This window comes from Schistocerca serialis, chromosome 1 (assembly GCF_023864345.2).
Source record: "Schistocerca serialis cubense isolate TAMUIC-IGC-003099 chromosome 1, iqSchSeri2.2, whole genome shotgun sequence".
In the NCBI taxonomy this organism is placed as follows: domain Eukaryota; kingdom Metazoa; phylum Arthropoda; class Insecta; order Orthoptera; family Acrididae; genus Schistocerca; species Schistocerca serialis.
Window position 1 is genome coordinate 120,376,739 of NC_064638.1, and position 26,929 is coordinate 120,403,667.

General features: G+C 39.1%; 1 protein-coding gene across 1 annotated transcript in view; it reads left to right on the forward strand.

Moving 5' to 3' along the window:
• The window catches only part of LOC126463709 (kinesin-like protein Klp98A), a 419,586-nt gene extending 405,687 nt beyond the window's left edge, over nt 1-13,899 (forward strand). Inside the window, exons 25-26 of the mRNA XM_050096180.1 lie at nt 5,460-5,635; nt 8,343-13,899. Of these exons, the coding sequence (XP_049952137.1) occupies nt 5,460-5,635; nt 8,343-8,579 (413 nt within the window). The 3' untranslated portion in view covers nt 8,580-13,899. The remainder of the gene's footprint in view (nt 1-5,459; nt 5,636-8,342) is intronic.
• The last annotated feature ends 13,030 nt before the right edge of the window (nt 13,900-26,929 follow it).

The following is a 26,929-nucleotide window of genomic DNA, read 5'->3' on the forward strand; positions in this document are numbered from 1 at the left end:
CCTGTAATAATTTATTGTTAACACCTCTTATGGCTACCCTATAGCAATTTTCTTTTACCATCTATGTGGTTTAAAATCAAATGTTTTCTCATGTTTCTAACATGCCTGTATTGAGAGACTGATGACCATAGTAGTTTGATCCCTTAAAATCCTGTAAACCATCCAGCAAGAAATTGTTGAGTTCATCACTTGGCAAGTTGTTACGCAGAACTCTATTACTCTTATCGGTAAAATATGCGATTAAGTCAAAATTTTAGTAGGACCAAGAGTCATTAATCTAGCAAACAGATTCAATCCTGCTGTAATGAGATTTTCACTCTGCAGCGGAGTGTGCGCTGATATGAAACTTCCTGGCAGATTAAAACCAGCACACAGTGTTAATCTGCCAGGAAGTTTCAATCCTGCTATGTCGAATAAGCCATCATGCTTTGCATTAAGCACACGAGCAGCTCTGATGGACAACTGATGTAAATGAACAGTGTAGCACCATACAGCTCTGATCAAATAAAAAGTAATGAAAAATATTACATACACCAGAATACATTGTTTTTAAACAAGGAGAGATCCCCAGTGGTGGGATCAACTTTCTGAATCAATCTATATGGGGAATTACAGTTTGCAGCTGTTCACCCTGGTGGGGCCTCGTTTGCGAGTAATCAATGAAAAAAAAATTTTGGAATTTTGCGGCATACTATATTGCCTTAAGAAAAGGTATTAGTTTACAGCCTGGTTGCATAGCTAATAGTTAAGGTACTGACTTCACATGCAAAAGCTTACCGGTTTGAATCTCCTCAGATACCTAAAAACTATTTTATTTTAAAATCTTTATCAAAATGACAGTGATATTTATTTTTGTTCAGTTAATTGGTTTACGTGCAATTTTTTTTCTTTCCATGTGTCACATCATATTATTCATCATATGAAATACATCATTTGCTCTTGTTTTTCTATCAATCAGTCCTTTTCCATTTGGAATCTTACATTGACTGTGCAGTGGTGTCAAGAATGTGTTTCTCATTACAGGATGTACATCTTTTTTGATGGCAATGGTCATACACGATTTAAAACATAAACTCTTATTGCACTCCGGACAAAGTAATGTGGATGATGATTTATGCAAAAGCAGGGATTTTAAGTAAAGTGAAATTCAAGCAAAATGATAAAGAGAAATAATGATTGCAATAACATGAACAAAAATGTCAGGTGACAAAATGGAAGTAATTAATATCCATCTTTTTGATTTGCAGCTCCTTGTATTGGCCGTGTTTGCAGTTAAAATTATTGGATGTGAGGTCTGTCAGTTACACAAAACACCGTTTTTCTCAGTACCCAAACATGTTTCGGCCCCACTGTGCCATCATCAGTGGGTTTTCGTTTTTATTTATTCTTTACATTTGGTGACCATGAATTTTCTGGATCACTTTTGTGTTAATTATTACAGGTAGCTTGTCATGCTTTCGTGTGACAAGCACTTCCATTCTCCACGCCATGCTGAGATGTTGTGATTATTAAATTATATTATTAAATTTTATTAATTAAATCAAAAATAATACATAACAATAATTAAAATCACATGAACAAGGATTCCAAGTGGAAAAGACTGACAAGAAGAAAAACGAGAGCAAATTATGTATTTCATATGATGAAGAATATCATCTGACAAATAGACAGAAGGAAATTGCATGTAAACGAATTAGCTGAATAAAAATAATGATCAAAGTCATTTCTATAGAGATTTAAAAATAAAATAGTTTCTATGTATCCAGCGAGTCTCAAACCAACAACCTTTTGCTTGTAAAGTTAGTACCTTTACCATTACACTATGTAACCATTTTGTAAATTAATACCATTTTTAAAGCCATGTAACATCACATGAAATTCCAAATTGCAGCTAAAATACCATGCGATTGGAAAAGGTTTATTAGTATTATCACCACACAAAGAAACAAATATGGGAAGGATAGGTTGCTACTTACTACACAGAGGAGGAGGCGGCGGGCCACAGACAGGAAAAATGAAAAGCACACTAGAAATATTGAAGCTTCTGGACAAAGTCGTTCATCAGAAGTAGAACACACTCACATTCACACAACAACATCTCTCACCATGTGATTGAGGCCCAACTGCAACTACATCTGAAGTGAGCAGCAATCTGGTTGGGTGGGTGATGGGGCCAAGGAGATGGTCTGAGATGGGGAGGGGGAGGATTTAGCATGGCAGGAGTGGGGCAAGATGCTAATGCTACCTATGGCAGCATAAGAGAATGTGATGGGCACAAGAGAGGGCTGCATTGTACATCTACATTGATATTCCACAATCAACCTTACAGCACGTGGCAGAGGGTACCTCATACCACTACCACCACTAGTCATTTCCCATCCTACTCCACTTGCAAATAGAACGATGGAAAAATGACTGTATATGTGCTTCTGTATAAGCCCTAATTTTATGTATCTTCATGGTCCTTAGGCGCAAAGTATGTTGAAGAAGTAGAGTCGCCTATTTGTAGCTACAGGGTCTAAGATATTTCCATTGCTGAACTAGCAGTCCGGGACAGTTTTCAGAAATTGTGTTCAAAAATACGTCGCATTACTGTCAGTCTGTACCACCTGTAAAGAATCCATAGACATCTCAGTCTATACTCAGTAGGTTAAATCACCTCCAACCAGTAATGGATGATCTGTATATTTACATCTACTGGCCATAGACATTCTTTGAATTACCCTACAACTGTGACAACACAATCAGGTGACCAATAAAAACAGCCAACAATTAACTTGGTTTCACTTAGATCTGTTAAACATTACCAGATAACTTCACTGTCACACCCAACTTTAGCCTCAACAGAGATAATATTTTTGTTAAGTGCTATGAACAATCCCCTTCCTATGGCCTCTAATCTGTCTTTCTTATATACGTTCCCTGACTCACTAAATATCTTAGAGCTTTACATTGCAGGTTTCAGCCAGCTCTTGGTCCTGAGAATAATTTAAGCATGAGGACTCATGAGGACTTTCCTGGAGGGCAGCAAATTCAGGAACTTTGTTACAAATACTTCTATAATTTACTGATAAAATTTTAACAGTCAAAGTATGTTTACTCTGAATGTGGTCTGACTTCCTTTGCTGCATATCAACTGGTGAGTGTTTATCAGAGTACCCAAAACTAACACCTAGCCCAAAAGGCCATCATGTGCTCTCCACAAGTCCTCTGATACCCGAGTACCTGCTTTCTTTGTGTAGTGTACCCCTGACCTATCAAGGAGAGTCCTACAAATCCCCAACCAATAACACAGGTTAGAAGTCTCCTGGCAAGACAATCACAGAGTCAACAAATCGTTTAGTTGAAGTCCTTCACTCTGCTCCAGACCTAAGGATCCCAATCAATTCTGGGAACAATGCTACGAATTGCAAACTCTGCTTGCACCCACATGTGAGGCCAGCAGCCTTCACCACTTCCCCCAGGTGCCTATATGAACTGAGGATGGCCTCAGAACCAATGCAACAGGCATCGTTGGTGCTGACATGAGCCACAACTGGCAGATGACTGCACCCTGCATGTGCGATAGCCACAGGCAAGGCCTCCACCACACTGTCAGACATAACTAGTGCACAGTGGCTTTCTTTCCAGACATGATCGCAATTGCTGAAGGTGCTCTATAATGTGCCTAATGTTGGCAGCTAGCTCCCAATAACAAATAAACCACTCCCCCCCCCCTCCTCTTTACCTGCTCAGACACTGCTGAAGGAGGGCCACCTGTCCACTCACCAGGTGAATGGGTGAGGCCAGACCAGCAGTCTCCATATTGGTTTTCCGCCTCGAGCGATGCAGACGCATTACCACCTGCGTGCCACTCCCTCTGCTGTGAAGACGAATCCACCATACTGGGTACACCAGGAGCTGCCTCAGGAGCAGAGGCTGTCAGTGAAACAAGTGACACCTGAGGTGTCCCCTAAGACATGCCACATTCTCTTCCACCAATACACCCCAAGGCGGCAGACTGCAGGTGACTGACCATAGCCAAAAGTGCATTCATCTGGCTGCAAACTATGGCCAGCTCTTTCTACATTCACACACAGCTTGCCCACACCCTAACAATAGAGGCTTGGGGAGGGGGGGGGGGGGGAGGACGTAGAGAAGAGGAAAGGACTTTAGGTGCATTGACAGGATAGAAGGTATTTGTGTACTGTAGTGACAGCAGGGAAGAGGATAGACAGATGGACGAGACACTAACGAAGATAATGGCACCGGGGAGGGGGGAGGGGGGGGGGGATGTATACATTGTACAGATAGTTGCCACCTGTAACCTGTGCAGTTCAGAAAATCTGACTTGATGGGAAGAATCGAGATGGCACAGGCTGTGAAGCAGTCATAAATGTGAAGTATACTGTGTTGAATGGCATGTTTAGCAGCCAATGTATAAAATTTAATTTATTTTTTGTTTATTTATCAATTTCCGTGGGACTGTGCAAGCCAAAGCTACTTGGTCATGGCACATATCAGTACATGGTTTATAGATCCAATTGATGAACAGCTGCCCCACACAACGCACTTCACTTTAATGAGTGCTCTACAGGCTGTGCTATAACCCGGATTTTTTCCAACAACACCAGTTTTCTCAGTTGCGCAGGTGGGAACTGTCCCTGCAACACATCCTTCTTTCTTATAATCCCCCTGACCTCAATGTTCAATAGTCCCTTCCCTTCTCCCACTCTCCCACCACTGCAGTACTGGCCTCCGAATGCTGAACCTAACAGCCCCAACCTCGCCCCACCACATTAGATGCAATCACATTCATGCCTTAGTGGCAGTAGACAGTAGTTCTCTCTCTCTCTCTCTCTCTCTCTCTCTCTCTCTCTCTCTCTCTCTCTCCCTCCCCCTCCCTCCCTCCCTTCTTCTCCCTCCCTCCTTCTCTCTCTCTCTCTCTCTCTCTCTCTCTCTCTGTGTGTGTGTGTGTGGGGGGGGGGGGGGGGACGCGCGTGTGTGTGGTGCGTGCGTGCGCCAACTCCTACGCGGGACTCGGCGCTTCCTCTGTGTGGTGAGTAACAATTCAGAAATTATTTATTATTATTGTTTAGGCTGTGTGCATCATAATGTTTTTTTCCCGTGCTTCTAGCAATGATTTCTTAATGAGAACATCATGCAACTGTACCAGTATCAGAGCCCATGTTGTACTGCAGTTCCACTATAACTGACTAGAAGCCATTTCAATGGTCAGGGTAAGGGTAGGGGCATGAACTCCACTACTTGAGTATTTCTTTTGATATTCATTTTGATGCAACGAAAAGCTGTTTGGTTGGAAAAATCTTTAATACTGCACCTGCATAGGTAGTTAACAAAATGATATGGTTGATTTTGTTACACAGACATACTGAAAAGAAATCATATAAGTTTTAAGTGAAGGCTATTATTCAAGGAAACATAACGTCTTTTTCTCATTTCTGTCTTTATTGTTACAGATGGCTGTGCAAGTTGGGTGCAGATACCATCCTACGTTTTGCGAGGTGCTGGATCCTTTACTCACTACGAGTATGTGGTTCGAGTTTGTGTGGGTGAGGACAGGTGGACAATTCTGAGACGTTACAAACGCTTCAGAGAGTTACATCAGCGTATGTCTGCAAAATATGGACCGAAGGTGAGTAAACACAAATGATATTTCCTGCAGTGATTTGTTGCTGATATTCGGAAGTTGTGGAGAGTGTGTGGAGATAAATCGTGGGACTGGAGAATGTTTTCTTACGTACCCCAACAAAGTACCTGATATTCCTTGAGAACATTTCTCATGAAGAACAACAATTTTTTTACTACTTTAAAATGAAAAAAACAGTCTCGATGGCAAGAAGCCTTTATTTTTGTGGTTACCGATTTGTCAATTTTTGCCCATCTTCAGACCTCATACCATGATGGTGATGAACAGAGCAGGTGTTACAACTCCATGAATGTCAACTGCAGTTGAAGTTCCTGGAATTGTAACACCTGCTCCTTTCACCACCATCATGGTATGAGGTCTGAAGATGGGCAAAAACTGACCGAAACCAGTAACAAAAATAAAGGCTTCTTGCAGTCGAGGCTGTTCATGTTCATTCTAAAACCTGGTATTCAATTTTTTGTGTATTCAAGAGAACACTATTCTGATACATTCAATAAACCACAATTATTTGGACTAGCTTGTTATATTTTTTCTTACTTACGGCTTTGACATATTTTGCATTTCAGTAATTCACTGGATTTGGTTGCATCATTGTCTTTCCTTTCTTTCTTTTTAAAGTATTCTGTTCAGAGCATATAAATAGAATGAAGATCTCATTAGTTTCCCAGTAGCAAACCTGATTTTATTTCTTCCTGAATCTGAGTTTGCACAATGTCTGTATCAATCTCATTTTGGTGAACTGGTAAATCCCAATATTTTTTCATTCGTGTTTCAGTTCTCCTGATAAAAACTGAAGTTGGCAGATCTGACAGCATATTTATTGATAAAGAGTGTAACTGATATTGAAGTTCAACAGTAACATGGGAAGCAAAAGAATTGACTGTTTGATTTAAGAAATGAATGTAACCAGTTGAGATTTTATCATATATTGCAAGATAGTAATCACAGCAAAATTGGAATCAAACACAATTATAAGAAAAAAAGAAACTTACCTAGCACAATAAGATAAAGGCAGAAATAATTTTTCTTGTATGTTTTAACTGTCCAGGGTCTCATTTATATGGTAAAGCATAGAAAACTATTGTAAAAAATAAGTAAGCTTAATTGAGAAAGCTGCTCAGAATGCCATTCGAGAGGAAGAGAGGATGGAATAGGAGAAAAATGAACAGTTAAATACTACTAAATTTGCACGATTTTATATTCTTAAAAGTTAGAAAATGCAGAGAAGCCAATTGACAATTTAGAGATAAGGGAAAAACACAACTAAAACAGAAATATATAGTATATGTATGTGGTATGGAACATATGAAATGGAGGAAGCCACAAATAGAGGAAGAAAAGGAGGACATAAACAAATGGAAAATGATGGTAACAGTGAGGCAGAAGTAATCAGCATAAGTAATTTCACCTTACATTGCCCAAGAAAATTAAAGGTTTGTGTGAGGAGTGAACTGGTCAGGCATAGCTCAGTAGGTAAGAACACATTTGAGGACTAAGGCTCAGCTTTGAATTTCCGATTTTTAATCTTCTGGTGATCTTGAAACTTGGTGATGGTTGTGGTCCTTCTCTACAAATCCAGCATCCAATGTCACACTGATCTACTAATAATGGTTGGTTTGACAGAGACCTTTCCTGCATTTTCGCTGTTTAGGAAATGTGCCACCTCAAAAATAACCTCAGCCTTAACCTTCAGTGTCATTATAAAAATGCCTTCCACACAATGGTCACTTTGTGCGATGTCAGGAGAATGTAGAGATTCAGCAAAATGTGAATTCCCGAAGAATCTGCATGAGTAACTGTGCCCCATGTAGAATAAGCCAGGGAATTATCACTGAACGAGAGCACACCTCAGGGAGCTGCCTGTGGTGCTTCATCATTACAGCTTCCTGTAATCTCCCTGGGAGTTTTGGTCCTATGCTTCCATGACAGTTTGTTCCATATGAGTATAATCTGTCAACACCGTTACACGGAACCATCACCTCACCTGTTGATCATCAGTTCTTCACCTTCTTCGGCGGTGCTGAAACCATATTTTCATTACTCCTTTTTTTTCCCCTGTCGTTTGTGGTACTATGCCCAGCACTTGCCCATGGTGATTGGGCAGCTATAGAAGTCATCTGGATCAGTCTAATAGAAATGCAATATTTGTGCTGCCACCTCAGTTCAGCGGGCTGTACGAGTGGGTGTGAGCAGTTGCGAAACCTGATGGTTGTACAGCTGAACAGTTACAGTTACCTGTATCTGCAGTAACTGTTCATTTGCACTTCATTTGCATTCTCCCAAATACCATTTTGACTACCTGGCATGGTGATATGAAAATGTGTCCCAACTCGAAACTAGTCATCGAGCAAATGAAAAAAGTGAAATTTGCAACTTTAGCTGATTTTTTTCGTTGTACTGAAAAACTTAATTGCATAGTTTTATTCTTTCAACATAATTAATAAAAATACTAGAGGGAACCATAAGTGTACAGCTGTTGCAAAAGACGAAACTTGGAGTATATCCAATAAATAATTGAGTGCGCACGCACACACACACACACACACACACACACACACACACACACACACACACACACACACACAGAGTCTTTGACTTCGAGGCCGGGCCTCGGCAGCCTCCCCTCTGCTTTTCTCTCTTTGAAGTGTATGTGGTACCAGAAATATTCAAACGTGTTTATTTTTTTCTGCAGGTAGAAGCATTGCCATTTCCTCCACGCCGCTTCTTCTCAAAAAAATCAGAATCTGTGGCTCGACTGCGTCGTGTCCAATTGGAGACATATCTACGGCAGCTGCTTGAAGTATGTTCCACAATAGAAAGTTGTCCTTTATTCTCTTGTGTACAGAATCCAACTCGACTTGCACTTCTCGAGTTTTCTTCTTTTTTCCGGAAAGGTGTGTTTGAAACAGGGAAGTTTGGCACAAGTTAATGCCATTTTGTAATGGAGAGCAAGCTCTTTCTGGACTAATGAAGTGTGATACTTGTTATTAAGTAAGCAGTGTAATAATTTATTGCAAGCCAGCTACTTATGCTGCTCTTGTGCAACTGTTATTTTTCAGAATTTTGTTCTGAAAGTCTTTACTGGTTTTGTTTGACGACACACTCAGCTGTTTAATGAGATGCATATCTGAAAAGAGTATGTAAATGAAGAATAATATATGTAAAGAATGGTTGAGCATGGAGCTTAGTATTTTGATGGCAGATCATATTTCCATGACAAAAGTGTTTTGTAATTTTTTAACAGTGTAGTACACACAGAGAATAGCAATATTTAATTTTTGTTGATATTTACTTTTCTACAGTATTTAGTGAGGTTTCTCATTTCTTCTCTTCTTTTAATGATGCAGACAAGCTCATATTTTTATAAATCACAGATGAATATGTAATGGCCTGTAAGGTGCAAACTGCTTATACCTATTTACTTTATTTTATGGTTTATCTAAATAAATTTTGTGTAAACAAGCTATTCTGTAAGTGATATGAAAATACTATAATCTGTTTAATTTCCAAATGTATCTGAATTGAAGAGTGGTAATCATGTGAGTCTCAATAATAAAAGGAGATGTTAAAAAAATGTAAGAAGGGAGGAAGATAAGTGGCTACAATATTTTGGATTTCATTATTATTATCCTGCATATAAAATTTGTCTGATTATGCCAAGTTGTGAAATATTATACAAGTTGAAGTAATTGTAGAAACTGTTCAATTTCAAGAAACTGTGCTCAATAATATTTAGTGTACAATTATTTCTACAATATTTTCTTCATGATATGGGATTAATTGGATTAAAATACTGCGTTAATGAAGCTTCTAGTAATTCTATAATTATAATGAGCATCTTCTTTGTATATCTGCACACGAATATTTTGCCCCAGTTTCTCTATGTAAACATTGTAATGGTTTTCCTCTTTTTGTCATCACATTATTCATCTTCACCCTTTCCTGTTAGTCTTACTCCTTTATGTCTTTCAAGTAATTTATGTTGAGACTAATCTGCCAAAAGCATTATATAAAGAGACGTTTGAGTGATTTAGTGTTACTCAATTCCCTGTCTTACAACCTGTTTGGCAGTTCTGTACATGATACCTCATAGAGATATCTTGCAATATGTATCCAAAATAACTTGTTGATCTCTCTCGTAGAGAGATGCAATAGTAGTTAACACAGATGAAATAGGACCCCTATTACTTTAAAGATATTTGTAACCTATAACATAGTCATGATATCAAAATGAGTATGAAAGGTATTCAGTACTATTCTCATCATTATTATTTTAATTGTAAGATACAAACTCACTCTTTGTACATTTGCTGATAAACCGTGTTTCTGAAACTTTAGAATACAACACTGACTTCATCATCATCATTATTTCCTCCTCCTCCTCCTCCTCCTCCTCCTCCTCCTCCCCCCCTCCTGTTTTGGAGGGGTGGTGGGTTTATGATGTATGGATGTGAAAGAATTGTTGTCAATAACAATTATTCTTTGTTACTGAGACAAATGCATTCTTGTAGGAGTTATTAAAAAATGAATGCAAACAATCCTTGAGAACTATAAGCTGTGTCTTCAATTTTTTGTTTTACGTTGTTAATGTAGGAAACAATAAGTACTGAGTTATTTTCACCATTTTTTTCATGAAAATGATTTGCAAATGCATTGATTTTGCACTAATAAAAAAGTAAGAATGGATGTAAATTATATTTAAATAGCACTTGTTTAATGACTATGCATGGATTGTGAATTGTTGATATTCACCATTCATTAGCTTTCCAAATCATTTGTCAACCCTGCTGTTTGCATTGTTCTTCATTTTCTCTTTACATTTTGAAGAAGCGATCAGTATGAAAAAATTACATCGAGCATTCACAGATTTATGTTTCTCTTTGGGTCAATTACGGTCCTTAAAGCAATTTTTACTTGCAATCTTGATTTTTTGTCTTATTTGGACAATATTGTCTTAAGTGTAGTGAATTTGCACTGGGTTTATTCCTATATGGAAGTTACCTGGTTCAAACTCTGTCTGAATGAAGAGTGTGCCATTTTCTTGTTAAAATAAAAAAGTTGCACAGTAAATGGAAATTAGTTTGGCTGTTCCTCATATAAACTGAGTAGTTTGCGTAATATGACAGGAAGATGCTTCTTCTTTCTTACATAATTTGGACCTATGCTGTTGGTCTTACTGTGGAAAATTCTCCCTCTGTTTATTGTTCATTGCAGAAAAGATGACAAGTAATAAACTAAATAACAGTAGAAATTTATCCCAAAAAATATTTAAACTTAAATGTTTTTTAATAAGGTTCAGAAATTAATGGGAAAAGGAAGTGATGAATCAACAGAAAATTCTCTCCAGAAAACTATAAAGTTATGACACAATTGGTGGCTAGTGCTTTCCTTCAGGACAAATGTCTGTACTGCAAATAGACACTACTACATACACTATCCTAGCTTTTGGACCTAACAGTTCCTTCCTTCTGGAGCAGAGAGGGATAGATTGGGAAAGGTTAAAAATGAAATCTATCCACCCATCCTCCCCGAGGGAGGAACTGTTAGTTCTCAAAGTAAGGATACTGTATCTCTTCTGGCACTATTGACAGTTCTTGTGAATGTACTTACCACAAGTTCTGTCTGAAAAGAAGTGATATGGCAGAAAGCATGATGTGAGGCACAATAAAACATTTAGTTCCATAGTTCTCAGTAGAGCATATTTAAATATGATGGTGTAGAAGAGTAATTAGTAAATAATGCAGATCTTTCAGGAAGTTTCCATCTCAGAAGGGATGCTTATTGATAAATTATCTCCAAATTGTGAGAAGGAAATAAAATTGTTACCAGGAGTATAGATATAGATAAAAAAGAAATTACAAGAGGAAGGAATGAAGAGGTTATATTCACAGGAAATAGTGTAGAGCATAGAGAGGAGAGGAGAATAGATTCACAATGAAAGGAGGCTGAAAGAGGATATCAATTATTGTATTTCCAAAAGTAAGCTTAAACCAATATGCAGTGAATTTGGAGTAGATGTGTGTAAAAAAAATTATTCTTAATGCAGGAGAAAGTATAGGTTTTACATATTGTTACACTGTAATAGGACATCTTTCTTCTTACATTACAATGCTTAATTGATCTAAACTATTATTGTTTTCCTACTCACCATTCACTCTTAAAGACTGCCAACATTGCATTTCCTTTTTCTTTGCCTCATTGCATTCATTATTTATTTATTCTTTTTTTGTTATGTTTCCTTTCATGTATCCCAGTTTTTCATCCTCATGTTGATGGTAGCTTTACCATTTCTGCTTCTTTGTTTGTATGTGATTGTTCTTTCTTGTGCTACTCTTGATCTACTGTTAGTTTTTAAGTCTTTGCTGTTGTAGCACCATCATAAGTAATCTCCTCCACTTCCTCCCCCCCCCCCCCCCCCCAAGCCCCCACCCGCCTCACAGGTGTTAGTATGAAATTATCTATCCTTCAATCCTTCCTGTCTGTCAGTTTAGTGCTGTTACATTTTTTTATCTTGTGTATATCTTAATAGATAAGTTGTGTGTTAAATCATGTTTAGTCCTAAATGTTCATGAGTTTCATTCCCACAGGGATTGGTAAAATTCGTTTTTAAAGCTAAAAGTAAAAGGCACAGAAAATAATTTGAATGCAATACACAAAAACAGTGTTCTACATGTCAGCTTGTTTATTTACTGAGTTTTATATTTACATAACCTTATCTCCAAAGTATCAGCATTACAGCTGCATTAAAAGCCTATTAATAGACTTAGCAATATTACTTTGGAATTCTTAGAATTGTTTCAACAAACATGTTTGAAATCAACAGTAGGATTTCACTTTTAAGGATTTCACTTTTGACAGCAAAGTTTTATTTTTCTGTGGCATTGAGCTGCTTCTGATGTGATAAACTTTCAATGGCTAGAGTATCATCTCTGTTGTTAGCTTTAGGAACAGGAGGAAGCTAAACCTCTAGTAAACCCACTAAGTGAGTTTTCAGTTTTTGTTTATATCTTAATAAGTATGTAAACTGAGTATTCTGTGTCTTCTCTACATTATTTCTGTAACAAAAACCAAGATGGTTCTCAATTTTCCATTTCTTGACAATTCCAAACTTTTGTTGGGTATTGTTATGTCTTCCCAGTATTCTGGGTGTTCTAGTCAGTCATAATGGTTGTTGCGTGTTGTACTCCACTATCTTCCAAATGTCATCCAGATTATAAATTATGTATAACATAAAAGAAAACTGTGTTAGAAATTTTTGTGAATATTTAATGTTGTAATTGTGTGACTGAAGCAATCTAAGGCTTGTGTATACTGTATAATGTGTTATAAATGTTTTTCCTGTGTGTTGTTGGATAAAATTTTAATGAATGTTAAGCCAAAAAAGTCGAACTGTGAAACAATATAACCAATGTGAAACAGTTTTTCATACATAGTGTGAAAGATTCCCAAATGATTTGAATGACATGTTGGTTGCAACAGCGAGCATATCATTTAAGGATGAATGTGGAGTATTTAGTCACTTCACTGTTTACAGAAACAGCATTTTAATACAATAAAAAATGGGGAATGGGGCTTGCAGCTATATTTGACATCTTAGTAGCTTTTATAATTTTCAGTTTCTTTTAAGTACATTTGCAGTATAGCAAATAGACAAGGAAAGCTCTGATCTGTAACTTTTCTATATATAAATTTGCAAAGAGTGCCTTCCTTTTTAAAGAATATTGCAATAAGTAAATTTGAAGTTCCTTTGCTCATGCTGTAAATAAAAAGTTTGCAGTACACAGTATGCACACCATTTATTCCTTTGTTTATTTGTAAGCAGAATTGAAACAGATCAGAAGTAGTACGTAGTGTTAGCCTGGTACTAAGATTATCACTTTGATGATAGCAATGTATTATTTTGTAACATTGTTTTATAATGTCATGGTGCAAAGGAAGGCATATAAACTTTTGTGTATACAGTGCTTTTGTAAAAGCTAATCTTGTCTTGCTTAAGTGACTGAAGACATAAAAAAAGACTGATATGAGAAAGACATTAATGTGAACTGTTTATATTCAACCAGGTGTTGTTAAAAATTGCTTCTGTATGTGATACAGTTTCTCCAAAATGTGCCTGAGTACAAAATATTAACAATGATATTTATCAAAAGTTCATTTGTTTTTGAGTCTGTGTAACACACAATGTGCTTTTAATAGATTTTATTCATTGTGGAAAGCTGATGTATTCAATAAAGAAATTTTATTGTTAAACCACATTAAACAATTGACATTTTTATGTTTATATTCTTTAACTGTCTTCATAATCTCCAATGAATGTGTTCAGTAAAAGTCACCAGTTGTCTCCAAAAAAAAAAAAAAATAAATAAATAAATAAACCACACACACACACACACACACACACACACACACACACACACAGAAGGTTATACTTACGTAAGCTTTCAGAGTCAGTGGCTTCTCCTTCCGGCAGAAAGGCTAAAAGAGAAGGAAGAGGGATAAAGTGAAAGTACTGGAGAGGTTAGGGAAGGGGGTAGATTTCGGAAAAGTCATATCAGACCACAGGTCAGGGCAGACTTACTGGACGAGATGAGAAGGAAAGACTGATTGTTGGGGACTGCACCAAATGATATTTGAAAACCTGATAGCTTAAAGGTGGAAGACAGGGTAATATGCAAGACAGAGATTACTGCAAAAACATTGTGTATAAGTTAATAAGAGTGAAAAGCTAAATGCTTTGTAAGTGACAGAGGTGGTAGGGGGATGGAGAAAAATAGACAGGTCAGAAAATGAAGGATGTATAAAACTAAAACAGAACCAAGAAAGGAGTGGTTAAGGTGAAGAATTGCTGAGACAGAAGAAATTAATGTAAATCAACGCCAGGTGTGTGGTGAGAATCAAGGACATGTTGTAGTGATAGTTCCCACCTGTGGAGTTCTGAGAAAGTGGTGTCTGTGTCTAGGGAAAATATCCGGATGGCACGTGTGGTGAAACAGGCACCAAGGTCGTGTTGTAGAGCATAGCCTGGAACAGGATATTGTGTGTTGCCAGTATACATCCTCTGCCTATGCCCATTCATCCTAACTGACAACTTGATGGTAGTCATGCTGATGTAAAAGACCAAACAGTGTTTACGTAACAGCTGGTGTGCGGCATGTTGTTTCACAGGTGGCTTCTCCCTTTGATAGTATGTGTTTTGCCAGTTACAGGGCTGGTATAGCTGGTTGTAGGAGGGTGCATAGGGCAAGTCTTGCAGTTGAAGATGGTCACAGGGGTAGGAGGCATAGGGTACAGAGATGCATGCGTAAGAAACATAGGGTCTGACAAGGCGTAAGAAACATAGGGTCTGACAAGGATATTGTGGAGATTGCAAGGACAGTGGAATGCTGTTGTAGGTGTGGTGGGCAAAATCTCAGATAGAATGGATCTCATTTCAGGACATGATTTTAGAAAGTGATGGATTGTCGAAGTAGCTGATAAATACATTAAAGACCAGGATTATACTGAGTGACATTGGTGTGCTCCAAAGTTGTTATTTGGAGCGACCAGCAGTAACAGGATTGGATCTGATGGGCCGGGTAATTGCTTTTGAATCAGGCTGGTGGGGTAATTATGTCCAGTGAAGGCTGAGGTGAGAATGGTGGTGTATTGCTGTAGAGTCTGCATCTGAACAAGTATGTTTGCCTCAAATGCCAAGGCTGTATGGGAGGGAATGTTTGACATGGAAAGGATGGAAACTGTCAAAATGTAAGTACTGTTGTTTGTTAGTAGGTTTAATGTGGATAGAAGGGTGTAGCTGGCCTTCGGTGAGGATGTGAGGAAATTGTGGAAGGCTTGCAGGGGATGATTTTGTGGTGGTGATGGTGGAGGAGGAGGATCATGTTGGTATCACAGTCGAAACTGTTCAGGACAGGGTTCAATGTCTGGTCTACCATTCAAAAGGAATTCCTCATATCCAGTATTGCTTCACAATCCTTCCTCAGGTCCCAACAATATGACCCTAACCTGTCCTCTGCAGAACTCCAGGCTCAGCATTCCCTAAAAGCAGATGACTCCATCATTATCCTCCCAGCAGATAAAGGATCTACCACTGTGGTACTTGACCATAAGGAGTATGTTAGTGAAGGTCTATGCCAGCTGTCTGACACCTCTACATACAGCATCTGTATGAAGGTCCCATCCCTATGATTCAAACTGACCTGCAGTCTCTCCTTAAAACCTCAGACCCCTCAGAAAGACTAACGCCTCAATCCATAGAACTTCTTACCCCACCCAAACCACACATCCCCACTTTTTACCATCTTCCTAAGATCCACAAACCCAATCATTCATGCCATCCTATAGATGCTGGCTTTAAAGCATCCACCGAATGTATATCTGCCTTAGATGATCAGCACCTGCAAACCATAGTACAATGACTGCGCTCCTATGTTAAAGGTACCAGCTACTTCCTAGATCATCTGAAATCTATACCCATCTCACTCCCACCAAACAGCTTGGTTGTCACCATTGATGCCAACATCTCCCACATTCACGGTCTGTCTGCTGCTGAACGTTTCCTCAGTCACACCCACCTGATACCAAACCTATGCCATCCTTCCTGCTCACCTTAATCAACTTTATACTTACCAAAAATTACTCCACATTTAAGGGCAGACATACAAACAGATAGGGGTATGGCCAAGGGAAGCTCCATCCTATGCCAACCTTTTCATGGGTCACTTGGAGGAGGCTTTCCTGGGATCCATAAGCTTCAGCCCTTGGTTTGGTTTAGATACATTGATGACATCTTTGCATATGTACTCATGGTGAGGCTGACCTGTTAAAATACCAGGAATCTTTAAATACCTTCTTGACACTAAATTTCAAATTGTCTTATTCCAAACCCCATGCCACTGTCCTCGATGTTGATCTCATCCTCACTGAAGGCCAGCTACACACTTCTCTCCACATTAAAGCTACTAACAAACAGAACTTACATTTTGACAATTACTATCCTTTCCATGTAAAACATTCCCTCCCATACAGCCTTGGCATTTGAGGCAAATGTATGTGCTCAAATGCAGACTCTTTACAGTAATACATCACCATTCCCACCTCAGCCTTCAATGAATGTAATTACCCCACCAGCCTAGTTTAAAAGCAGATTTACTGTGCCACCACATCCAGTCCTGATTCTGAGTGTCTCTCGAAAAACCAGCATTGGAGCACACCACTTGTCACTCAGTGTTACCCTGGTTTTTAATGCATTAATCAACTATTTCAACAAGGCCATGACTTCCTAATATCAAGTCCTGAAAGGAGATCCATTCTGTCTTGAGATTTTGCCCACCACCTCTACACTAGCTTTCTGTCGCCTTCCCAATCTCCACAATGTCCTTGTCAGATCCTATGGTCCTTCTGCACGCATCTCCCTACTCTATGCCTCCTATCCCTGTGACCATCCCCATTGCAAGACCTGCCCTATGCACCCTCCTACTAGTCCTGTAACTGGCAAAACATATACTATCAAAGGCAGAGCCACTTGTGAAATGACATGTTCTATACCACCTATTATGGAAACACTGTTCGGCCTTTTACAGTGCACCACCAAGTTATCAGTTAGGATGAGTGTGGGCATAGGCAGAGAGGTATTTGCCAGCAACACACAATATCCTGTTGTAGACCATGCTCTACAACATGACAGTCATGACCTCGGTGCCTGTTTCACCACGTGTGCCACCTGGATTCTTCCCCTAGACACAACTTTCTCAGAACTCCACAGGTGGTACATGTCCTTGGTTCTCACCATGCACCTGGCCTTCATTTACATTAGTTTCTTCTATCTCAGCATTTCTTCACAGTAACTACTCCTTTTTTCACTCCATTTTAGTATTCTACATCTTTCATTTTCTGACCCGCATATTTTTCTCCGTCCCCCCAACCACTTCTGTTACTTACAATGCACTTAGCTTTTCATTCTTATTAACTCATGCACAAGGTTTTTGCAATAATCTCTGTTTTGCATATTACCCTGTCTTCCATCTTTAAGCTATCAGGTTTTCAAATATCTGGTACAGTCCCCAACAATAACTCTTCCCTTCTCATCTCATCCAATAAGTCTGCCTTGACCTGTGCCCCTGGGTTGACGTTTCCGAAATCTACCTATTTTTCCTAACCTCTCCAGTCATTTTCCTTCACCCCTCTTCCCTCCCTTTCAACTAGTGGCTCTGAAAGCTTGCATAAGTATAACCTTCTCTTGTTTGTGTGTGTGTGTTGTGTGTGTTGTGTGTGTGTGTGTGTGTGTGTGTGTGCCGCTGCTTGAACCCACTGACTGCTATTAAGTAAAATGCATGCATTAAGTAAAATGATGGCATGGCACAAATATTTGGAAATCTCTCCCAAAATAGAAGATTCTTTGTAGATTTTCAAGGGCAAGGAATCCCGTCAAGAACACAGAACAGCTTATCAGAAGGCGGCACACTAGTTTCATCGCTTTCCAGTATCTATAACAATGACCAGCCATGCTCTGAAAGCAACTAAACGCTTTATAGATGCAGGTGACTGTGCCAGTACAGTCTAAGTAGGTAAATTGGATACCATCGGAAAAAAAAAAGAGTCAGAAGCCCTTAAACAGCAGCTCGTGGTCTACTACAAGGAAAACCAAATCAAACCTAATACTTCTGTTGAGGAATGAAAGGAGACTCTTATGCCATATGATGACATTTTATAGTACTACAGCAGATTATCCATTATTCAAAACAGTTCAGGACAAGGAGTGTTCAGAAAACAGATCTTTTACATAAACAAATGTATTAACTATCACTGGAGCAGTATGAAACAAAGAAACAGATAAATGACAATGTTATGAAAGTGAAAGATTGCTACTCCCATACAGTGGAGATGTTGAGTTGCAGACATACACAACTAAAAGACAGTACTAAAAAAAATAAGCATTTGGCCAGAAGGCCTCCTGAAATAGACAACATACACACACACACATTCGTACAAACGCAGCTCACACACAAATGACCACTGTCTCTGGCTGCTGGGTCCACAGACAGTAGTCAAGTGTGTGTGAGCAGTTTTTGTGTGAATGTGTGTGTGTGTGTGTGTGTGTGTGTGTGTGTGTGTGTGTTTTGTCTATCTTGGGAGAAGGCCATCTGGCCGAAAGGTTGTGTATTTAGTAATCTTTTTGTTGTTCTTGTCTGCAACTCAACATCTTTGCTATTTGGTGAGTAGGAATCTTTCCTTTTTGTAATATGGTTGTTATTCCTTCTTGGATTTTCCATAGTTAGAATGTATTAAACCCAAAATTGCATATTGATGGTAGGAAATGAAAACCTCATAACACCATCTTTTAAATTTTACAGAAAAAGCAAAAGTGGATTCTTAAAAATATATGAATTTATACAGATGATGGTGCTACACTTGTAACTATATAGTAGAAGCCTTAGTTATTGACAGATTAGAGAAATCCACACACTTTCAAATCTCTCCTTGTTCATGGAGTTCTGTTTACTGGAATTACAAGGTTTTCATTGCCCTCCATTGGTATATTTTATATGTATTACAAAAAACTGTACAAACCTTATATAAAGTAGACATTTGCTATTAAAGTAGTCCTTCAGTTTTCGAAAAGAATTTTGTCATGACGCTCTTCCTTGTTGCTGCAAGGATGTTAGTCATTGTCAGCACTTGCAATGACTTATCATTCATCAGTAACTGATAATCAGGGTCACTAGCATTACATTCTAGCCAGTCTTGAATGTTTTCCTTATCACAGTCTTCAAATCCTGAATATTCTTAATCAGCACAGCTAGTTGCGATAAAATTGGCTCTTTGGTGGGTCTTCAGTTGCAGTGGTAAGCTCATCTGATGGAAGGAGCTTATTCCGAGGGCAGTGCCCTTTATAAGAGCCCAAGCTTCTGCTGCCATGTACACAACGTCCAAGTTAATTCTGGCGTACACTTCCTGAATTGTTTTTTGATATCTTTTTCCAATTAGAATCATATGTAGCAATGCCTTTCTATAATCCCATTTGAAGCCTTCAGTGATCACCTGATCCAATTGCTGGAAGAAAGAAATAATATTTGAAGGCAAAAATGTATCCCTCCATGAATTCTTTTGATTCCTGTAGGTGACCAGCAATCTAGCCTGTGTGTTCCAGTAACATTCCTCATATTCTAGCAGTGATGTGTGATTTGCTTGCCTTATAACTAGGTGCTGACATGTCTTTGTTGGAAACTAGGGATTTCGTTATCATTTTCTCCCAGTACAAACCAATTTCATCTGCATTGTAAACAATGATTTTGTTATAGCCTTCCTTATAAATACGTCTGTTAAAACATATTTTAAAACACTCAGCTGCTTCAGTATCAGCTGACAGTTTTTTACCCTGAATGTCCAATTCTCTAATTCTGTGCCTAGATTTTAAGTGTGTAAGCCAGCCGATAGTCCTTTAAAGTCAGCGTTAACCCCAAGTTCCTTAGTTATTTCAAGCTCTTTTTCATTAAATCAAAGGGTCACTTATTGGTTATCTTTGGCTCCTTACCTGCATAAACCATGTGTAATTTGCAGTCTGTACACATTGGTTTTTTGCCATTTTCAATGTTTTTTTGAGTAATATTCTGTCTTCATTGCCAAGTTGACTTGCAAATTTTGTAATGGCATCACTGTTGTTTTTAATATCTGATATTATGGCATGCCCTACTGCATATTCCCTAGCTAAGCTTGATCCACTAGCACCATTTTTCAATTGGCCTATTATTTTAAATTTACTGGAAATAATGTGAACAATGCTATTACATTTATTTATGATTGCAAATGGTACAACTACAGCATAATGTTACAAGTGAAGTCTAAGATGCCACTGACGAGTGCTGACTAGAGGCTCAAGGTCAAAAGCATGTGATTGCTCATTCATTGTTGATAGGGAGAGGAAAAGAGCTGCAGAGCAAAAGAACAAGCAGCTGCTAGCTGAACTGGATGGCATGCAGATTTAAATTTGCTGTCTGGGACCCATTTGGTTAATGGATGTTTCAGTTTATCAACATTCAGATAATCAGTGCTCTATAGTAGTAGACTGATGTGTGTGATGTGACTGTAACTGTAATTGATACTGTGAAATAAAGCTATGTTTGCTGATTTTCATCATTTTAAGTGGTGGTAAGAAGCAAAATTTTCATGCTGAAACCCAGAGCATGTCAAGAGATTAATTAGTACAACACTTTCAGGAGGAGTCTATGTTGACAGAGAGGATTTCGACTGACTTCAGTCTCGAAATACCATCACACTGAGCCACATTTAGCTCGTGGAGATAAGTCGTGGCACTGCTGTACTGCATTCACATGGACATTACTTATTTGCTTGGTGCATGCATCTTTGTGGGTAATATTGTGCAGTTGGTGTATTATTGAATGCAAAAGGAAACTGCTTGTCCTACTAGACAGCAGCACCATCTGTTGACAAACAGGAAACATTCGTAATGAGTACAGACAGTGAACTATGGTTCAGCAGTCCCATCTCTTAACAACGGCAACTACTTATTAGGGGGCCAACTATTACAGATGCACTGCCACGGCAATCTCTTAGCAACAGCAACTACTTATTAGGGGGCTGACTATTTCAGACGCACTGTCACACCAGTAGCAAAGGCATGACTGACAAGGTCATGATTCTCCCAAAACTGCAACACAAAGGTACAGCTCTGTGCTTGAACACTGTGTGAGCCAGATGCTGGTGGAGGAAATTGGATACTGTCAGGAATGATTGCAGGAAATGCTAGAAGAGCTGAACACACTAAATGACTTAATACTGAATTTCAAACAATGGAAAATCCAGGATGGAATGTCACAATATTATGAAAAGGAAGGTTGCTACTCATCATATAGTGGAGATCTGAGTCACAGATAGGCACAACAAAGATACTTGTCACAAATAAAGCTTTCAGCTAGTAAGGCCTTCATCAAACAAACACACACACACACACATACACACACAAATGCAAATTACATTCAGATGCAACTCACACACACATAGCTGCAGTCTCGGGCAACTGAAGCCACACTGAGAGCAACAGTACCAGTGCATGATGGGAGTGGCAAATGGCTGGGGGTAAGGAGGAGTCTGAGGCAGGGAGGGGGAGGAGGGATAGTAGGATAGGGGTGGCAGACAGTGAAGTGCTGCTGGGGAGCGCGCAAGGATGAGATAGAGACAGGGTAGCGCAGCTATGTGCAGTCAGGAGGTTAGGTGCAGGGCAGGGGAGAGGATGGGGAGGGGAAGGGGTAGCGGAAAAGAAGAGAATTAAAAAGATGGGCGTGATGGTGGAATGAGGGCTGTGCAGTGCTGAAATGGGAAGAGGGAAGGGTCTGGATGGGCGAGGAAAATGACTAACGAAGGTTGAGGCCATTTCATAATATTATTAATACTGAATTTGCTTGATGAGACTGAGTGTGAGGCCGATACAGAACCTTGCAGTGACTACACAGACAAATGTATGTGTGCTATTTGAGAGGCAAAGGGGCTTTTAGCAGGATCGTGTTCAGGGGATAAAAATATAGCTGATTACATTTGCCAACTGGAGCAGCTCAACAGTACCCTCTCTCTGGTGGCACAGAAGCATGGCCTCAATCACAGCTTTCATAGGTGAAATGTAGATGGCATTGATTGTGAATAAGCACATTTCTCCATGAATATTCAAATGAAGAACCCAAGGATTTGCTGTTAAAGCTGACAGAAATGAGCAGACAAAACAAATTTTGAAATCCAAGTACAGGGATAACAGGATTATCCAACGACATCTTGACTACTTGATGCACCTCAATGCTTCTACTTCAGGTAGTCCAGAGGCTCTCATTGCCAGCTACATTGAATGCTATAAGTGGATCCAAGCATTATCAGCACTATGAAAGAGTGTAGTTTCTTATGGAAGAGTGCTCATCCCCCTTCTCCCCAAACCACAGAAGAAGTTTGCAGACAATGGCTTACATACACATGCAAGCAAAAGGTTAAAGATAAGTGAAGATAGTCAATTATGTACCCTTGGCACCTGTTTTTCATGTGAAGATTAAAGTGAAGAGTGACAAGAAGAAGAAGCAGCAACAAAATTCAGACCTCTTTGCATGTACTGTGTAGATGTGGCCACAATAAAAATCACTGTTTTAAATGGGGCAAGCCATCCTTTGATAACTTTAAGGGAGAACTCCACATTTCCATCTGCAGTAGCATCCTCATGACAGTGTACAAGACTGAAATGATTTCCGGCTGCACATACCTATAAACTATTTGTATGTGTATCAGAGAACCAACCGGAAGGAGTAAACTGATATGTACAACCCTAGACACTAGGGGTCAGTAAAGTTTTATCCACCATTCACTGATCAAAGATCTCAAACTCAATATCACAGAAACTGCAACTCTGAAAATAATGTCATTTGTATCATCCTACAATTTGTTTCTCTCAAGAAGGATAGTTCATATTGATATGATGGGCTACTCCACAGGTGCCCACATATCAGTTAAAGCTTTCAAAAGCAGCAATAAATTCTCAAATCAACTGACAGAACCACAACATATAGGAGATATGACCTTGATGGAGGGTACACAGGTAGCAGATCCCTCTGTTGAAGTTCTGATCAGAGTTGATTACTGTGGGAAAATTGACATTGAAACAACCAATTAAAGAATCACTTCATTCATTCTTCTTCCCACAACCTTTTTAGGTATTCTTAGAAGAAACACAACTGATAAAGCAATCAACAACTTCTTTCATGGCTACTCCAGTGAGATGCCTGATGAGTCAGTGTGCTTCTTTTGTGACTTGGGAGACTGTTGGCTTAACACAGCATCACGTGTGAGCATTGAGACCCATGCACAACCCTGTCTCGCAGAAGTTTCAAGAGTCATACCACAAAGAGAATGGACAGATTTGCAGGCAAGTGTACTGCTTCTGAACCATATCTTTGCTTCCTACAAAACAAGTTGCAAGGGAATGAGGAACTGAAACTTATTTAACTTGAGAACATGTCAGACTACATTAAGAGGTATCAGCTAGAAATTGCATCTAAGGACTACACAGTTGGAAATGTGTTTTACCTGCCACACCATTTAGTGAAGAGATGTAGCAGTGGAACTGTCAGATACAGGATCATGTTCAGTGCATCATCACATCAATCAAACTGTGTAATAAGGGAAAAGTTCTTCGAGCAACACCTCAGTTTTACAACCCTTTTTATCTGTTCACAGCCATTGAGATTGTGGCTAAACTAATCTTCCAAGACACATGGGTGAGGGGTCTTGCATGAAAGGAAGTTTTATTCACAGATCTTGCATGTAGTTGGCATTCTGATTTCAAAATTTCACCACTTGTCATCATTGTACTTTCCCAAATGGATAGCTATAACAAGGACAAACGATTCTGCAGAGGCGTGTGTGTTCTGCGGTGCATCTGAATGAGTTTGTGATGCTGTTTTGAATGTATGATTGCACATTGAAATTGGTTACACACCACACATTGTTTGCAGCAAGAACAGACTGTTACCAGTCCAGAAAGTAACCTCACCTAGGTTGGAATTACTTGCTGCATTGGTCAGCTCCTTCATTACTTTTGCCAGGGAACATGTTTTGATGACAACAGAAGCTACTTCGTGGAATGATTCAATGGTTATCTTGGAGTGGGTACAAAATGATCCCAAGAAATTGAAAACCTTTATTTGCAAATTGAGTAGTAGAAATACTGCAACCAACATTACACCCAGTTAACGGAGGCACTGTCCTGGAAGACAAAACCCCACAGATCATCTCACTTAGAGACTAGAACCAGATTTGCTAGTAATGCTTGACATCTGGTGGTATGGTTCACCATGGCTTTCAGAAGACATTCACCAACGACAACTGGACATCCCAGCTCTTCATAAATCTATGCCAGAGACCCAAACCTGAACAAGTCACTCTGATGGCCATCACTGAACCCTTGTTGAACACCACATAGTTCAGTCCACACTGATGAATACTGCATACAACTAACCTTGTATTTCAATTTCTTGATATCATGAAGAACAAGGTTAAAAGTAATGGCGGTTTGAATGCTATGGAATTGCAAAAATTGGATCAGAAGAGCTTAAGAGCAACAATTTACTGCCAAACTGTATGGATTGTGTAAGGGAGGACAGTTACCCAAATCATCAAAGTTTGGTCAGTACAACTCTCCTGTCAGATGGCATGATTCAGCTCAGTGGTAGACTACAATTTGCTGCTTTGTCCAACACCAATTACCCTGAATGAGCATTGTCTTCTCTCGGAGCTTTTGATCAAATACATACGTATAAGATTTCATTCTTCTCTGTGTACACATTGTGCTAAGAGAGCTGCATGAAGAGTTTGGGATTTGTGAGGACAGCAAGCTTTTAGAAGAGATATTCACTCTTACCTGCCCTTGCAAGATAATACACAGTTATTGATGGACAAAGTTCAACTCGTAAATCCGTATGCAGTAATGGAGATGACACGAACTTGTATGAGACAGTGTTAGCACGTGATAAATTCTGTCATTGTGGGTCTCCATTTTGTTGGCTGGTCAAATAGTGCAGTATTCCTATTAATGGCCCATTCAAATGGGACAGTGGACAGATGTTGGACAGCATGGAAATGTGAGGCAGGCATAGTTGTGACTGAAGTTCCAAATGACCACTTCTGATTACTACAAAACGGGGTCACCATATTGTGCACCATCTACTCTGTAACCCTACCACACCCACATCTGTCATCTGAGAGCAAGTAATAAACTCCTTGCAAAATTTTGTGTCATCCTACACCTTTGGTTGGAGACTTGCAGTCTAGCAAATTACTGTCCTATGTTTGGGCTGCCATTAACACCACAAAGCAAATGGCTGCATCTGGACAGGTGCCGTGACCGGGAGACATGGATTGCTGATGAATGGTATCACACTGTATTCAGCAATATTCTGGATGACCATCATAATTGAGTATGGTGGTGACCAAGGGCAAGATCCCATTCTTCCGATGATTTGGAGAGGCAAAGTGGTATTACCAGTACTCCTAGCATCATGGTGTGAAGACCCAGCCAGGTAACGTTTGGTTATGACTGAGGGAACTATTGACAGCACAACAGTATGTCAAGGACATCCTATATCCTCACATCACCAAGTTTCCCTATGAACTATCTGTGTAATGTTGTACTCTGGTGACCAGTAAGAGTCCCAAATCTGCCTTCTATAAAACATCAGTGGGACCAGTTTGGACATCAGCTGCATCCCAGAGTCAGTATCCAGGATATCAAGGACCAGTTAAAAAGTTGTGGTATAACTTGCTCAGCAGAGGAAACAATGAGTTTATGATACTCTTCCCCACCAAATCATTTCCAGCCTCCAGATCAGAGGGAATGCAACATCTTATAAATAAGTGGACCCATACGGCCAAGTTAGATAAGTGTGAAGACTACTGCAAAATCAACTTACAGCTCATGCAGCCAAGCTGCAGACAAGAATAATAAATGGAAGAATAGAAAACAAAATTGAGGATCTGTTAGGTGATGATGTGTTTGGCTTTAGGAAAAGTAAAGGCACCAGAGAGGCCGTTCTCAAATTACGCTTCACAATGAAAGCATGTCTGAAGAAGAATTGAAACACATTCATAAGATTCGTCAACCTAGAAACAGCATTCAGCTATGTAAAATGGTGCAAAATATATGTAATTCTGAGGAAAATAGGAGTAAGCTATAGATGGGTAATATACAATATGTACAAGAACCGAGAGGGAACAATAAGACTGGAACATCAGGGATGAAGTGCTTAGATTAAAAAGGGTGTAAGACAGGATGCTGTCTTTTGCTGTACTGTTCAATCAATACATCAGAAAAGCAATGAAAGAATGAAAGTAAGTTTCAAGAGTGGGATGAAAATTCAGGGTGAAACAATATCATTAATAAGATTTGCTGAAGATATTGCTATCCTCAGTGAATGTGAAAATAGAATTACAGAAATCAGCAGTCTAATGAGTACAGAATTGGATTGAGAGTAAAGTGCAAAAAGACAAAGGTAAAGAGATGCAGCAGAAGTCCCAATAATGAGAAACTTAAAACCAAAATTGGTGAACACAAAGTAGATGAAGTTAAGGAATTCTCCTACCTTGGAAGCAAAATTACCCATGACAGATGAAGCGAGGAGGACATAAAGTGTAGACTAGTATAGACAAACAGGGCATTCTTGGCCAGGAGAAGTCTTCTGGTATCAAACATAGGCCTTGACATCAGGAAGAAATTTCTGAGAATGTACATCTGGAACA